Source organism: Dicentrarchus labrax, unplaced genomic scaffold (genome assembly GCF_905237075.1).
Source record: "Dicentrarchus labrax unplaced genomic scaffold, dlabrax2021, whole genome shotgun sequence".
Taxonomy (NCBI): Eukaryota; Metazoa; Chordata; class Actinopteri; family Moronidae; genus Dicentrarchus; species Dicentrarchus labrax.
Genome location: NW_026136721.1, coordinates 5,155,684 through 5,172,922, shown reverse-complemented (window position 1 = coordinate 5,172,922; position 17,239 = coordinate 5,155,684). Strand labels below are relative to the sequence as shown.

Genomic DNA, 17,239 nt, shown 5'->3' with positions numbered 1-17,239 from the left:
TTATCATAAAAGAACATAATCCATGATGGATCTATTTAAAATACATACAAACTTTTATAAAACTTTCTATAAGAAAACATTTAAATTGTCTTCTAAATACTACTACTATATAAAAAAAAAAGAATCAGAGAAATAAACCAAATAGCAACAATTATGTACACAGATAAAAAGCTCAAATAGAGTAGAGGCTTGCATAATAATGCACTCTTTTGTGCAGCTTTACTACTACTACTATACCACTTCTACTGCTACTTCCATAACAAGAGAAACAAGACGGTACCAGTACATTTGTGGCTACTGCTACAGGATGTATAGTGACGTACTACTAAGATATGTCTCTACAAGGACCTCACACATTTTTAAAGCCTACAAAACAGCACTGTACAGTTACCTAACCTAGAAAATTATACAGTTAGTCCATCTATGAAACGAAAGTTCAGTTTATTATACATCTGCGTGAATAATGTTCTGTGGTACTGCATCAGCAGTATATCGTGACCATTGCCCGTCTCTCACCATATATAAGGCAGGCCCAAATCACGGGGAGATGGGGTACCATAGTTCATTTGATTATTTCAAGCAATTATATCTATCTTTTATTGCCTACAAGGGTCTAATGGTGCCTATTGTAGTTGTGCTTCATCATAAATTTAAATAATTTTGTTTTGGTATCTTCTCTGGCACTTGTGAGGCATCCGTTAATATCTTATTATTTGGTAAAGTGATTTTAGTAATCTAGTAATAGGGATAATAGAGACAGTGTCGTATACCCACCAAATTATTTTAAATGGCAAGAACCGGCATATGGTCATTACATAGAAAACAGCACAGATTGAGATGGGTAGTAAATGAGCTGTTTAATTTCCGGAATTTACTAGATGCATCTGGATGTAGTTTTTGAAGGTTTAGTCTTTATACTTGTGACTTGTGTTGTTCTCTGAGTAAAAAAAACCTAGGGTATATCAGAAAATAATTTTGAATTAATTAACATTTTACATATAATTGCTACCAGATTCCATTATCCTTTACAGTAATCTTTTTAAGAAATAACAACTACATATCAGTTCCTGTCACAGAAATTGTCATGATTTTGACATTATGGTACATGTCAAATAAGGCTTTACCAATTGGTTGTGAGGCAATGTGAGGCAATTTTTTCAGTTTTCGGTTTCTGTAATTTCAGGTAGGTCTATTTCAATGTATTTACCTACCAATGACAGTTAGAAAAATAACATGAATGTTCAAGTACAGAGTTCCCGAGGCTGTCATTAAAGGTGGTGGGCAGAATGCAGCGTGTAGCTGGATTATATACACTCTATACTGTACCTCTCCTCCCACAGCCAGTCACCAAAATATCAGACTGGTGCAGGTGAGGAAGGAACCTTACTGTACATCAGGATAATATCATTAGGTGCACTTGGTGTTTGCAGAGCTATGCTCCATATTGTGGATCTACACAACATTAACTTTGATGTTGAATACTGTTAAATATCACAAACATTGCTCAAGACGGTAACGGTAAAGGGTAACACAAAGACTATGGTCTAGACCTGCTCTATATGAAAAGTGTCCTGAGACAACTTATTGTTATTATTTGGCATTAAAAATTAAATTAATTCAAACCCAATGTTAGACGCAAACTCAATATATACTATACTGTTTCCAGTGACATAAACCAAAAAAGTGCTGTATAAATATCATTTTACCTTTTTTACCAATTTAATTAAAATTGACTTACTGTTTGTTAGGACCTGGAGATCCGCAAGGAGCGACGCATCATCCTGGACTGTGAACAAGACAAAGTGAAAGACATAATGGAACAGGTTGATTCCTATCTTCATTCCAGTTGCTCTACTATTATTTATTTTTTTATTTTTATATATATATATATATCATAATATCATCTCTTTCATATATCCATCATTAACAAAACGTTTTTTTTCCTCCACATGCTACAGATCCATCCTCTGCAGTTTATTATACTCTGTCAAATATGATACTATTTCCAGATGTCATCTTTCTTTATTTGGCACAGACTTTATGGTTGCTGGATTACTATGCGAAATTGCATTATATGCACGATTACCAATACATTCACATCTGATTTTATCATTACTTACTTAAGCTGTCTCTGACTCTACATCAAGTTGATGGCTTGCGTATTCACTAAGTACCTAATGCCACTAAGTGTGTTGTTCAACTGTTTTGTTTTTTATTGTTCTATTACTTTAAAACTTACTTGGAAATAAACCCAATTCTGATAATTGATTCTACCACAACCACTTTCCTACCCATTCTCTAATATTGCAAATCAATGTGAATTAGCTGCCGACTGTCACTGTCCAGTGAAAACCATGTATCTCCTAAATTTGATAAACTGAAGGGATCAAGTGTTCCTTTATGGACTGGAAAAAAATCCCATACATTTGGAGACACATTTTTTTAATAGGGAACTGGCAAATGATAAAAAAAACAGCAATGTTTTTTATTTTCATAAGTTATGTTTATTATTGACACTAGTTGTATTATTTTCTCATCAGGTGATCACTATAGGCAGACATGTGAAGGGATACCACTATATCATCGCTAACTTGGTGAGTCACTATCTCTTGCCCTAGTTTGACGTGCATGGACTGGTTGAGTTTTAGTAGGTAGATTAGCTGATGTTAACATTGCAAGCCATAGCTAAATAGGTAGGTAGGTAGGTAGGTAGAAAAAAAGGCCTGTATTTGTCTATTTGTCTCAAATTTTCTATTCACAAGCTTGCTTTTGTTGGTTGTTATGTTTTTGATCTGCCTCTGTTTGACCAGTAAAAAGGCACACACTTGTGGCTAAGCAAAATTAAACTGCCACTGATGGCAGGTGTGCTGGTCTTTGTTAATAATAAGAAAAGGTGGTAGTTACAGTAGAGGTTGTTGACGTTGTTAAACATTACTAGTTAAGTATAACTATGGTGTGTGGTAAAACACATATACCACTACACCCCATCTCCAAGTTGGGTTAATATTGGTCGATTAGTATTGTTCCAGGCTCCATCAGATCCTGACACAGACACAGAATGACAAAAGGCTAAACATACAGCCTCAACTGACATTTTTTTGCTCATGGTGTTGATCTTATTCCAGGGATTTGTAGATGGCGACCTCTCTAAAATCCAGTATGGAGGTGCAAATGTGTCTGGCTTTCAGATAGTAGATTTTGATGATCCTGTGGTGGCAAAGTTTGACCAACGATGGGAGGCCCTGGAAGAGAAGGAGTATCCTGGAGCTGATACACGGATCAGAGTAAGATTTCCACATCATTACACATTATTATTATAATCATCATGAATGTTGTACTTAATGATTGTACAAGAATAAACAGTATCCCATACATAATTCAATGCAAGAACAATGTGTTAATTAATGCAACAACTAATGTATTTCAGTGATCATGATTTCTGAGTAATTAATGATGTTCCTGTCTTCTTCATAGCTAAGTCAGCAGTTAAAAGGACAGGGCAAAAAACTGACCATTCACAGCACAGGCTAGGGTTAGTAGTTAGTGGGCATGTGTGCCTGTGTTAAAGTTATTTCTGATTTCAAAAAGTCTTTGCTGTGTGGTATCCATTGTGGAGGTCAAAGGGATCTAGTTTGCGCCATTGTTTCCTTGTAAAGTAAGCAGTTAGCAGTGCAGCTTTGTGATGCTCCTTTAAAGTCAGTTGGCAGGCTTTGTGTCTGTGGCCACAGATGCTAATTCAACTCATTTACTCTTGTTAGCAGTGTGCTAAGCAGGAATCCTAAGGAAAAGAAAGGCTTTGGTGCCATGCTGTATTGCTTTCTTGTCCCCACGTTGGTGCTGCACCGAGGTTCAAGTGGTATCATAAGCTACTACGCTTGTTATTAAGTTGGCTTCAAATGAGGTTTAACATAACCTAGAAAATACACAATAAAACAATATAAACGGGGCAGAGCTTCCAAGTTTGGTCACGGACAGCCAGTATTAATCCACCCTTGAGCCTGAAATAAGTTACCAGGGCTCTTGTTGATAAGCAGTCCATAGTAAAATACACAAACACATTCCTGTTTTTCTGTCATGTTGTGAAAACAGAATCGCTGGTGAAAAGAAACCAAAATGCAAGTTGTGTTTTTTGGACGACGTTATAAAACATACTGCTTAAGAAAGTCAACAGAGATACATACAAGGGGCTGGAGAAACAAAAAGAGGTTTGGTTGGGAGAGCCTGTGTATGTGTGTGTGAGCGAGAGAGACACAGACCTCATACGTCCTAGAACCACACAGCAGGCAGGACAAGGATGATGTTCAAAAATGAGTTATCTCACCTCAGCCCTGACATTTGGGGTTATTGAGGTGATAGTGAGTTTTGCCAATGTTTATATGTCTTTCAGTATACCTCAGCCCTCACCTATGATGCTGTCCACGTGATGACAGAGGCATTCCGCTTCCTTCACAAGCAGAGAATAGACATGAGTCGTCGTGGCAACAGTGGGGACTGTCTAGCCAATCCGGCAGTGCCTTGGGCACAGGGGGTGGAGATTGAACGTGCCCTCAAACAGGTAACCATTATTCAGTTAAATTAAATTTTTTGAAGTTATCTCAGGACACTTTTTAAGTAGAGCAGGTCTAGACTGCACTCCTTATAAAATAATAATATTAGATATTATACCCTCCTAAGTAAGAAGAGAGATAGAATAACCCTGTTCTATTTAAGTGTAGTTACACCTTAATTCTGCTAGCTCTCTTTTCATCTTAGCCATTTTAAAAAATAGATCAGAAACCTGCAAAGTCAGAGCTAACCAACCATGAGCAGCTGCAATTATTTCTTCATCAAAGCCATCAACCTGTCTCTTAGACCCCATCCCAACTATGTTGCTAAAAGAGGTCTTAGCCTTTGTTGGTACTTCTCTACTGGATATGATCAATCTTTCTTTTGACAGGCAAAAATAAATACAATGGGAAATTATTATGCTTAATTTTCTCCAGGTCTAAGTACAGCATGAGGTCCTTAAGCCACATGGAAGCACTGTGGGCAAAAGGTGACTTCCATTCCAAAATCCACAAAATTATTTTTTGTTTGGAATTGGTAAAATAAATACGGTGGACCACCTTAAATTGGATCAAATTAAGCCTGGAGCAAGATGTACTGTTATTTACTCGAGATAGTGCAGAGTCCCAGTCATTGTCATCTATAACTCTGCAAAGTTCTTCTTCCCTGTCTTTTCTGATTTTATCACATTTTTTAGATAAGGGCTTTCTGGTTTATGGGAAGGTCCAAAATTGAGTCAATTACTGAGTTAGGTGGAATATTGGGGAAAAAGGTGCTATGTGATTTAACAACGTAGGAAGGTTAAATGTTTCACATAGTTCACTGAAGCTAGCGAAGACATTGTTAGTATAGAGGTCCTTAGCCTGACAAGGGCCTGATCTCTGCCATAAAGAAAAGGCTGTATCTGTGCTAGGAGGGAGGAAGAGATGGTTATTATGAATGGGGCTATGATTGGACAATCCCTGTCCAAAAGTATATCTAAATTGAGACCAAATTTTAACGGTGGAGAGGACAATTGGATGTAATGTAAATGTAAATTGGGATGATCGAAAGGGCAATTTTGATGTAAGCAAAGCTAAAAGTGAGGTAGAACAGGATTTAGCCTCCAGTTTACACCAATTTAATTCAGGTTCTTGGATCCAGAGAGTCATTTTGTGTATGTTAGCTGCCCAATAGTAGAGTCTTAAGTTAGGGAGTGACAGTCCACCTACGGACCTATGCCTTTGTAAAAACTCTTTCCTTATCCCGGGGGTCTTGCCTTTCCATATAAAAGATGAGATTAGTTTGTTTATAACACGAAAAAAGGAATTGGGTAAAAAGATCGGCAAACATTGAAAAAGATAGAGAAAGCGTGGAAGCACTTTCATTTTAATGCAATTTATCCTGCTTGCTATAGTTATATGCAAATTATTCCAACTTTCCAGATCTGATTTAAGCTTGTCGATTAGGGGTCGAAAGTTGCTCTTGCAGAGATCTGATATATTACGGCAGATATGCACACCTAAGTACTTAAAGCTGTTTTTAGATATTTTAAATGGGAGATACACATCAGGGATCCCAAGGGCCAAGTTATTTACAGGAAAACATTCACCCTTTGAAAAGTTCAATTTATAACCTGAAAATGTTCCAAATTTATTTAGCAATTCAATTGTCTTAGGGATGGTAGTTATTGGATAGAAATAAACAATAATAATTCATCCGCATATAAAGTGTATGTTCCAAACCGCATCTGTGGATTCCTTAACTAAAACTGGACGATTTAAGTGCAATAGATAAAGGTTTGATCGCCACAGCAAACAACAACTGGCTCAAAGGACACCCTTGGCGGGTTCCTCTGCTGAGTGTGAAATATTGGGATTTCATACCATTAGTGCTTACGGATGCTTTAGGAGAAGAATATAAAAGAGCGATCCAAGATACATACTTTGACCCAATGCAGAACCTCTGTAAGATCTCCAACAGAAAACTCCACTCCACCCTATCGAAAGCTTTCTCCGCATCCAAGGAGACCACCACTTCTGGTGTTACCCTGGATGCTGGAGAAAAAAGAATGTTGAAGAGGCGGCGAATGTTGGAGAAACGTAAACCCAGTTTGGTCGAGTGAAATGATGCTTGGCATAATCGATTCAAGTTGTAAGGCCAGTGCTTTAGCCAAAATCTTATAATCAGCATTTAAAAGAGAAATGGGACGGTAAGAACTACAATCAGAATGTTCTTTACCCGGTTTTAGTAATAAGGTTATTGACGCTTCGGTTAGAGTTTGAGGCAGGGCTCCCCGGTCCAGAGAGTCATTGAACATGTTTAAAAGGAGAGGGATTAATTTATCAGCAATTTAAAAAAAAAAAAAAAAAAAAAAAACTCTATAAGATAGCCGTCTGGGCCAGGGCCCTTGCCACTTTGCATTAGTTTAATTGAATCTGCAAATTTTTAAAGGTCGATCCATTTCGCTCTTCTGAGCAGAAGATATGGATGGGAATTCCAGGTTATCCAGGAAACTCATCATGTTTGTTTTGTCGGTTGGGGATTGTGAAGTATATAATTAAGAGTGAAATGTTTTAAAGGTTTTATTTATGATGGATGTCATTACTGTAGGTGCACCTGAGGGGGTTCTGATCTGTTTAATTTGCTGGGATACTGATTGGCTTTTAATTTGGCATGACAGATGACGTCCTGCCTTTTCACCGTGCTCATAAAGAAATCCACGCGATCGTATAATTAATTTTTCAGTTTCTTGTGTTGACACTAAGTTGTAGTTCATTTGAAGGTTTTGTCTCTCCTTGTCTAATTCAGGGGATGGAGATACTGATAACTTTCTGTCCAATTCTGTTATGCTTTCCATGACCTGTTCCTGTTTTAGTTTTTTCAGTTTATTTAGTCTCGCAGAATAAGATATAATCTCTCCTCGGACTACCACCTTTAGTGTCTCCCAAAGTAGAGATGGGGATATGAGATTAGACTTGTTAGTAATAAGAAAATTGTCAAATACTTTTGAGATTGTTTTGCAGAATCCATCATCGTTCAGCAATGTGCAATCCAACCTCCACAGGGGGCGTGTTTTTTGTAAGAGTGTAAAAGAAAGGTTGAGTAGCAATCGAGCGTGGTCAGATATCACTATCATTGAGTATTCCATATTCTCGACAGCAGGAAGAAAATGATTATGAATGTAAAAGTAATAAATTCTTGAAAATGTTTTATGGACCTGAGCGTAAAAAGAAAATTTTTTTTTTACAGGATAGAGAAAGCGCCAAGGGTCCACACGTACCATTTGATCCATAAATGATGAAATAGCTTTGGCCATTCTAGAAGGAGGATCCTGCCTTGGGCGGGATTTGTCTAACAAAGGGTCTATCAAGGTCATCCCCTAAGATTAAATGTTGGGAACCTAGATCTGGTAAAAGTGATGTTACTTTCCTAATAAATGCCTCATCATCCCAATTGGGTGCATAGAGATTGACAAGAGCAAAAGGGACATTATTAAGGGAGCCTGAGACTATAACAAATGGCCTTGGTGGTCAGCTATAACGTTTGTTGGGCTAAACTGTATTTTTTTTATGTATTAAAATCGCTGTACCCCTTGCCTTGCTACTAAAATTTGAATCGAAAATTTGGCCGACCCATGAAGCCTTTAACCTATGGTGATCCTTAGTGATCAAATGCTTTTTAAGTGGGCTGTTGAGCCCTTTAACATTCCAAGAGACAAATCTCAAACAAGATACCCCTTTTTTTGTTGTAGTAGCCATAATCTTGTAAGTATATGGTGAGAAGAAACAATGCTTTGTTGAAGGAAGTAGTGTTAAAAACACACAGACAATAATAAAAATAAAAGCGAATCTGTAGGACGGCGGGCTGTGGCTCAGAGGCAGAGCAGGTCGTTCCTCAATCGGAAGGTTGTGGGTTCGATCCCCGGCTCCTGGTGCCACATGTCGAAGTATCCTTGAGCAAGATACTGAACCCCGAATTGCTCCCGATGCCGTGCATCGGTGTGTGAGTGTGTATGAATGTTAGTTTCTGTTCGATGGACTTTGCCATCACTGAGTGAATGTGTGTGAAAGGGTGAATGTGGCACGTAGTGTAAAAGCGCTTTGAGTGGTCGGAAGACTAGAAAGGCGCTATACAAGTACAGGTCCATTTACCATTTACCATTTACCATCCCAATTCCCCAAAACAAAAACCCTCAAAACAGGGAACAGGTACACACACCTAAACCTCCCTAAGCTTGTCCTAAGAACGAGAACTAGCAGTGGGACTCCATAAACTCTGTTACTTCTGTATGACATGAATCCGTGGACTAATCACTCACCGAGCAGACAGGGCTCCTATATCTGAAAATGTGTCTACAATGTAAAATCAGGGGTGGAAAGAGTACCAAAAATCTACTCAAGTAAAAGTACTGTTACCTTGATGAAATTTCACTTAAGTAAAAGTACTGGTGTAAATGGTAATGGACCTGTACTTGTATAGCGCCTTTCTAGTCTTCCGACCAGTCAAAACGCTTTTACACTACGTGCCACATTCACCCTTTCACACACATTCACACAGTGATGGCAAAGTCCATCGAACAGAAACTAACATTCATACACATTCACACACCGATGCACGGCATCAGGAGCAATTTGGTATCTTGCTCAAAGATATTTCGACATGTGGCACCAGGAGCTGGGGATCGAACCCACAACCTTCCGATTTAGGAACGACCCGCTCTGCCTCTGAGCCACATCTACTAAAAATCTACTCAAGTAAAAGTAAAAAGTAGCTAATTTAAAATGTAGTTAGTTACTTCTTGGGGGGTGTATAATTTTTCCCCATGCAATAAAAAAGTACAAAAACGTACACAAAGCTCAAAAGAAAACACATAGATCACAGATAGATCCAGATTACAGTTCCTCCTTAATTACTCAATGAACTTGCTATTTAGTTTGAACAGGAGCTGGTTTTCAGGACACCATCAGGTGAGTCAGAAATAATAATCAGAAATCAGAAATAGTCCACTGAGGTATGACACCACAGCCTTCTTCATTTGATTGGAAGCTGCCTGTATTCTGGCCCGGAGAGTGGGTCTGGAAATGATCTTGCATTGAGGATTCATTGTTGATACAAGTTCTTTAAAAGCAGGTTGTTCAACCACAGCAAATGGATGAAGGCCTTCACAAATGAAGTTAATCAGAACCTTGTCAACTTTTGCTTGCGGCACACGTTTGGTTCCACCCACTGCCACCAAGTCAGATATTTTTGCTTGCTTGCTTGGGGTTTTTTCTGGTTCCAGGGTCCGCTTCAGTGCTGCCACGAGGTCAGTGTAGACTTTCATCTTTGGTGGATGTTTCTTCTGTGAACAAAAAACAAACATCATCATCATAAATAATCAATACCATGTTTTCATTAAACATACAGTTAATCTATTAATATAAAAAATATTTTAATTCATATTTTTCAAAGTGTCATGTAGAAAGAGTAGACTATATCATGGATGGGTCACTAGCAGACTTTAAGTGTGGTCCCAGATCACCCGGTTTTATCCTGCATATAAGATTACTGAATGAAAAACATTCACCAATATATCTATCTATCTATCTATCAATCAATCTTTATTTATATAGCGCCCAATAACAACAGTCATCTCAAGGCACTTTACACATAGAGCAGGTCTAGACCATACTCTTTAATTTAATTTTAAAGAGACCCAATATTAGAACAACACTAGAACATCTTTTATTAGCCAAAACTTAATAACTTTTTGGTGCATTTTTCAATCTGTTAATACACTCATAAGCAATTTTCAACGCATATCATAGCAAAATTAGCATAATTTTGTGTGAAATTAAGGAATGAGTCAAATTTTATTGTTTAAAATGAAGCTTACTAGCTTACTACCAAGTTAGCTACATTAAATAGCACTGTAAAGCTGGCTGCTAACACTGATGTTAGCATACCATGATTGAGTAAAGTTATTAATTGCATGGATCCATGATTAATTGCATGTAACATTATTTAGCTTCACGTGAGGTTATCTTACCTGGCTGTACATGCTTGCACAGGTTGGAAGCAGAGTTTTTGTAGGTGGATAGCTCTTTCGGGATACAAAGTTTATATTGCATGATGATATTGTCATTCGCGGAAGTCCTTTAAGTATGGCCAGGGATTGGCCTCACGTTCTCCGTGCGAGTCTCTGTGTCCCAAATTCGACCCTTCTCCATCGATACACTTGTCTCCATCCGTCTCCATCATCTTTTAGCTAGCTCCTCTGTGGCACCAACGTCTCGATGTTTCTGACCTTCTGGTGCTGCAGTTGTCCAGAGCCAATCAGATGGACAGTTACCGGCACACAGACGCAGTGCAAGTTCATCTATTTATTTATTTTTACTTTGTAACGGAAGCTATTTAAAATGTAGTGAAGTAAATTACTTCCAACAATATGTACTCAAGTAAAAGTAAAATTACTGATTTTAAAAATTACTCAGAAGTACAAGTACACAAAAAAACTACTCAGTTACAGTAACGAGAGTAAATGTACCTCGTTACTTTCCACCCCTGTGTACAATGGGCGCAAAATAAAAGGAAATAGCAGGGGGCGGCAGTTGGGTGCTGATCCAAGTGACAAAAGAATAACTTAAGTAGCCCCTGGTAACTACATCTTGTCCATATCAAACAAGAGAAAATAAGAAAATTAAAAATGTTAACTTACTATAGAAAAGTTAATAATAGCTTTAAGGGAAAAAAAATAAAAACAAATTGCCATTCAAGAGCTGTCATTCTGGCGCATCTTTTCCATAACTGGCCGTTTATAAATGTCCATAAACTTAGTCCAGATATAGCCGGCGTCCTCAATAAGTGGCTTCCACTAGCCAGTGGCAGCAATGCGCTCGTCGTAAAAATCCTGGGGTTTTTGTGGAGAGTCAAAGTAAAAGTTCTCATTTCGGAACGAGACCTGGAGACGGACAGGATGCAAACAAGCAGATTTTAATTCCTTTCAGATAAAGAGAGTTTTTGACGGCGTTCAATGCAGCCAGAGCAGAGCAGTGCTAATGTCTAAATACACTCTCAGCTCGGAGCCGTGGTAATCCAGCTTGTGTTGTCTGGCCCATTTGAGGACTTTTTCTTTCTCTTGGAAACGGAGGAACTTAACGATAAAGGTCCTCGGTTTCCCCGCACCGGCACCTCCTGGTCTAGGGCCAAGGGAGCGGTGAGCTCTCTCTATCCCCGGAGGGCTGCTGAAAACACTGGGGTCTGTCACCGCCATTAGCAGGTTGGAAACAAACTTGGTTGGGTCTTGGTCCTTCTCGCTCCCTTTGGGTATGTTGATAATCCTCAAGTTAGAGCGCCTAGACCAATTCTCGAGATCCTCCACTCGTTCCAGGAGCACCGCGGCTTGAGACTGTAAGGACTTAACAACAGCTTCCATCTCGGTGAGTTTCTCGAAGTTTTCACCCGCTAAAACTTCAGTTTTAAAACTTGCGAGATGCTCGTTGCTTGAGTCGTTGTTGTCGATTGACTTTGAGCTGCTCATTACACTTACATCCACATAAAAGCTCAATAATGCCTGAGTCGGCCCGAAGAAAAGCACTGTTAATTTGGTAGACTTGAAGAGTAAATTAAAAATTTGGCCAGAACTCCCTGCTTGCACGTCTGCACTCTACCTCATCAAACCGGAAGTCAAAACCTGAGCTTTTCTGATGGTAAACTGAGAAAAAAATGAAGCCCCAAACTCATTATCAAAAGATATAGTTACTCTAGAAGGTATTACCATGGCCTCCAGTACAACCATCACAATCTTTGAGTTATCTTTGATCAGGATATGTCCTTTAACTCCCACATAAAGCAAACCTCTAGGACTGCCTTTTTTCACTTAACATTGTTTTCACTCAACTTAACAATCCAAGACATCCTGTCACAGATGCAGAAAACTAGTTCATGCATTTGTTACTTCTAGGTTGGATTACTGCAACTCCTTATTATCAGGCCAATAACTCCAATAAGATACAATTGATTCAGAATGCTTAGGCACGATTACTGACAGAAACTAGGAAAAGAGGTAAAATTTCTCCTGTATTAGCTTCTCCGCACTGGCTGCCTATAAAATTCAGAATAGAAATTTAAAATCCTCCTCTTTACCTACAAAGCTCTTCATGGTCAGGAACCTTCATAGCTAAAGGAGCTCATAGTACCCTATTACGCCAGAACACAGCGCTCTCTAAATGTAGGACTATTATAATCCTATAGTCTCCAAAAGTAGAACAGAAGCCAGAGCCTTCAGCTATCCTGCTCATCTCCTATGGAACCAGCTTCCAGTTTGGGTTCGGGAGGCGGGAACCCTCTCTACATTTAAGAGTTGACTTAAGACGTTCCTCTTTGATAAAGCTTATAGTTAGTGCTGGCTCAGGTACATCCTGAAAAATCCCTTAGTAGTACAGCTATAGGCCTAGACTGCCATCATCATCATCATCATCATCATCATCATCATCATCATCATCATCATCATCATCTGTTGCTGTGCACCTTTGTCTCTGTCTTTCTCTCTTTACCACCCATCCCCTCTCTCTCTCTCTCTCTCTCTCTCTCTCTCTCTCTCTCTCTCTCTCAACCTTAACTGGTCGAGGCAGACTGCCACCAAGTTTTTCCTTGCCGCTGTTGCCGAGTGCTTGCTGCTCATGGTGGGAACTATTGGGTCTCTGTAAATAATTTTAGTGCAGTCAAGACCTACTCTATTTGAAAAGTGTCCTGATACAACGTTTGTTATGAATTGGTGCTATACAAATAAAATTGAATTGAATTAATTTGAAAAAATATCAACCGAGGATTAATCCCCATGAATGATGCGTCTTGATCAGTATACATTTCAAAATGAGTGCACAGATTCCCACTCAAAGTGGAGGCTGAGAGAGGCGAGCCACACTTTTTTTTTTAATATAAAGGCCAGTGCAGACACTTACATGTATGTGTAACCTGTATGCGTTTGTTGCTTTATCTTTCTGCGAGAGAGAGAAACGGACAGAGGCAAGCTGTTGTGTGTGTGCTGCGGTGTGCAAAAGGAGACAACAGGTGTTTTCACACTTGTCTATTTCAGCCCTCTAAATGAACTCATTTTTTGCGTATATGTGAACACTCTTAACAAGCTTAGACCCTTCTGAAATAAACCCTATTCAGACCTCCTTGGGAGGTTGTCTGAGTACAGTTTGCCTCAAGTGTGCATTGCAGTTCATTTAATCTGTGCATTGTGAACACAGTGCAGGTTCGCCCTTTGTCAGTGTATTTTACCCAGCACCGCCACATCATGTGCCTACACAAAAAGAACTGAGTCCCTTTACTAATGCTCGACTTATTGGTTTACTTTAAGAGTACTGGGTTTGGTTCATTTAAAAGGGACTATATATGAAAAAAAAAAAAAACCTGAGGTGTAGGTGTGCGAATATCCAAATCCCAAATACTTACCCAATGAACGTAATCCAAAAGTGAGATATTCAGGCACAGCCCTAATTCATGATCCTATCCCCAGATGAATGTTGATTTAATGTGGCTTATTTCCCTATTGTTGACAACATGGCGTAAGTTAATAAGAGAACCCCTGCACAACAAGTAAAAAAATAAGTTAAAAATGTGTGAACTTAAATAATGTGTATAATGTTAAAAAAAAAAAAAAAAAAATATATATATATATATATATATATATATAATTGTGTGTGTGTGTGTGTGTGTGTGTGTGTGTGTAGGTGCGTGTGGATGGCTTGACAGGTAACATTCAGTTTGATCAGTACGGGAAGAGAATTAACTACTCAGTGACAGTTATGGAGCTGAAGAACAATGGACCTGTTAAGGTAACCAAAGAATCAATCACCAAAACCATGTTAGCGTGTAGCTATGTGGAAGATATATGACCTGATTGTGTGTTTGTTTTCTTAGATTGGCTATTGGAATGAAGTGGATAAAATGGTGGTGACAAAATCGGACCTTTACCCAAACGACACCATGGGAATGGAAAACAAGACAGTAATTGTTACAACAATACTGGTAATGAACAGACTAATGCAGTGGCTTTGTCACTGTAACACCCAATGTTGATGTGTAGGTGCTTAGGTGCTTAGGCTACTGAGAGGATTTCGGTTTGAACAGAGCCCGGGCATGAGAAGTTACTAATGTAAAACTGTAGCTCGGAATTGGGCATTCTCTCAGCTTTCTTTACATAAATGTAATTTTTTTTTTTTAAAGAAACCCATGATATTTTCCTCCTGACATATAATGTTTTGTGCCACTATGACAGAGTGCAATGTTACATTATGCAAATTGACAATAAGTGCTGTAAGTTAAATGGACAAGCATATGATTACTAAATGCAAAGGCTGTGTTTTCTGTACTTTTAAATTGCAAGTTCATATTCACATAGGCAATATGAAAAACACATCATAATTCACATTACAGCATGTCATATTGTTAGGACTACTGTGTGAAAATAATAAGCATAAATCACTGTATGTGTGTGTGTCCGTCTGTGTCCATGTGTGTCCATGCATGCAGGAAGCTCCTTACGTGATGCTTAAGAAGAATGCCGAGTTATTTCAAGATAACGATCGTTACGAAGGTATGTATCATAAACAGAACTTCGTAAAACTTTTTTTTACATATGCTGCCTCATGGAATAATGTACAGAAAGACTTGAACTTGTCAGAGCTGATTACTATTGGGGGATTTAAGTCAATCTTAAATGATTGAAAAATTTGTACTTTTGGTCAATGTGATTACGTCTAACTTGTCATTGAAATTATTTCAGTAAATTGTATCTGTTTACCTGTTCTTTTTGAATGCTGGACTCTCCATCTCTATTGTAAGATCTCTGCTGAGTGTTTCTTTCACATCACCAAAAAGTAGACATGAACATGTCTAATAACACCTTGCATAAAAGGATGTTTTTCCGTGCCGCCGTCTCCAAGTGCTTGCTCATGGTGGGAACTGTTGGGTCTTTGTAAATAGTTTTATAAGGAGTACGGTCTAGACCTGCTCTATTTTGTTAAGTGTCCTGAGATAACTTCTGTTATGAATTGGCGCTATACAAATAAAATTTAATTTAATTAAATAATAAAACTGCACGTGGCGGAAAGGGACCTGCTCGCCTCCCAACCTTTGCTACTGCTGGCTTCAAGCTAGCAACAAATTTCCAAACTAGCCGCAAACTAGCAATACATTTCCAAACTAGCCGCAAACTAGCAATACATTTCCAGTCGCCATGAGCCAACGAGGAAGACGAGCTCCTGTTTATTTGGCAGAAAATGTAAAGCATTTGTAGTCTTTTAATGAGCATTCCGACAAGTTAGAGCAGTTTCCAGAAGCTTTAGTCCACCCAGCAAGCACTCAGAAAAGATTGTCCACGACTGAAAGTCAAACTGCACACCACGAACAGGAATTCATGCCATCTTTTTTAAAGAAGCTCCATTCTATCATACTGCCCCTTATATGGTGCTACAAATCACACAGGATATCCAAACCTCACCTTCATAAACCTCTTAAAGAGGGTGGTCTTAGTCTGCCTGTTTTCAAATAGTAAATGGACCTGTACTTGTATAGCGCCTTTCTAGTCTTCCAACTTTTACACTACGTGCCACATTCACCGTTTCACACACATTCACTCAATGATGATAAGCCCATCAAACGGAAACTAACTCATTCATACACATTCACAACATGGAGCAATTGGGGGTTCAGTATCTTGCTCAAGGATACTTCGACATGTGGCAAGCCAGGGATCGAACCAACAACCTTCCAATTGGCAGATGACCCACTCATGCATATGCCAAAATCTGAACTTTAGATTTGTACATCGAATTTGCTTAATTTACCCAGTTCAATCTTCCAAATTGGCATTTTTTTCCGTTATCATGAAGTCAGATACTACTTTAAGGAAGAGTGCCCACATGTTGAGTCCATCCCCGCTACTCATCCTTTTTTTTGAGAATCTCTTGCTACCTCTGGATTCCAGACAGCTATTAACAAAATTGGTGAATTGCTTCACTACTTCAGGTCCTATTAGGGAAGCCTGGGCCAGTGACTTGAATTCAGAGATATCAGTAGAGTTTTGGGAAGGGGCAATGTCCCACGTTCATTGTTCTATAAACTCACACTACTAGGTTAATCCAGTATAAGGTTTTCGAGAGGCAATGGCACACGCTCTGCTGCGACAGCACACATTGTACTCTGCTTGACTTTGTGTGTTATGTATAATGTGTGTCTTCGTGTATTGTTAAGTGTTTTGTGTTAAGTGCTAAACTCGGCTGACCTACCATGATCAGAAATCACAATGCGATCGTCATTCTATTGACCATTTAATGGTTGATTTGCGCTAGCCTTGTACTGCTGCCAGACACCGACAACAGGCCACTCACCTATGGCCGCAATGAACTCCTGCTCCATTTGACCTTGCTGCTGTGTAACATCAAGCCTGAAGTGGATCTACCACCAGAGCTTCGGCCGAGGAAGAGAGGAAGACGAGGATGCATCCACAGCAGAGTAAGGAAGCGTCCATTTAAACCATCTCTCGAGAGGCGATGGTGCACGCTCTGCTGCGACAGCACACACTGTACTCTGCTTGACTTTGTGTGTTACGTATAATGTGTGTCTTTGTGTATTGTTAAGTGTTTTGTGTTAAGTGCTAAACTCGGCTGACCTACCATGATCAGAAATCACAATGCAAACGTCATTCTATTGACCGTTTAAT

At 38.9% G+C, this 17,239-nt stretch overlaps 1 protein-coding gene across 5 annotated transcripts in view; it reads left to right on the top strand.

The window, feature by feature from the left end:
* Positions 1-17,239, top strand: part of LOC127355469 (glutamate receptor 2-like) — a 105,064-nt gene that overhangs the window by 41,305 nt on the left and 46,520 nt on the right. For all 5 annotated transcript variants that reach the window (XM_051386393.1, XM_051386391.1, XM_051386394.1 and 2 more), the window contains exons 5-11: positions 1,749-1,823; positions 2,541-2,594; positions 3,126-3,284; positions 4,388-4,555; positions 14,247-14,351; positions 14,437-14,544; positions 15,049-15,112. In XM_051386393.1, the coding sequence (XP_051242353.1) occupies positions 1,749-1,823; positions 2,541-2,594; positions 3,126-3,284; positions 4,388-4,555; positions 14,247-14,351; positions 14,437-14,544; positions 15,049-15,112 (733 nt within the window). The remainder of the gene's footprint in view (positions 1-1,748; positions 1,824-2,540; positions 2,595-3,125; positions 3,285-4,387; positions 4,556-14,246; positions 14,352-14,436; positions 14,545-15,048; positions 15,113-17,239) is intronic.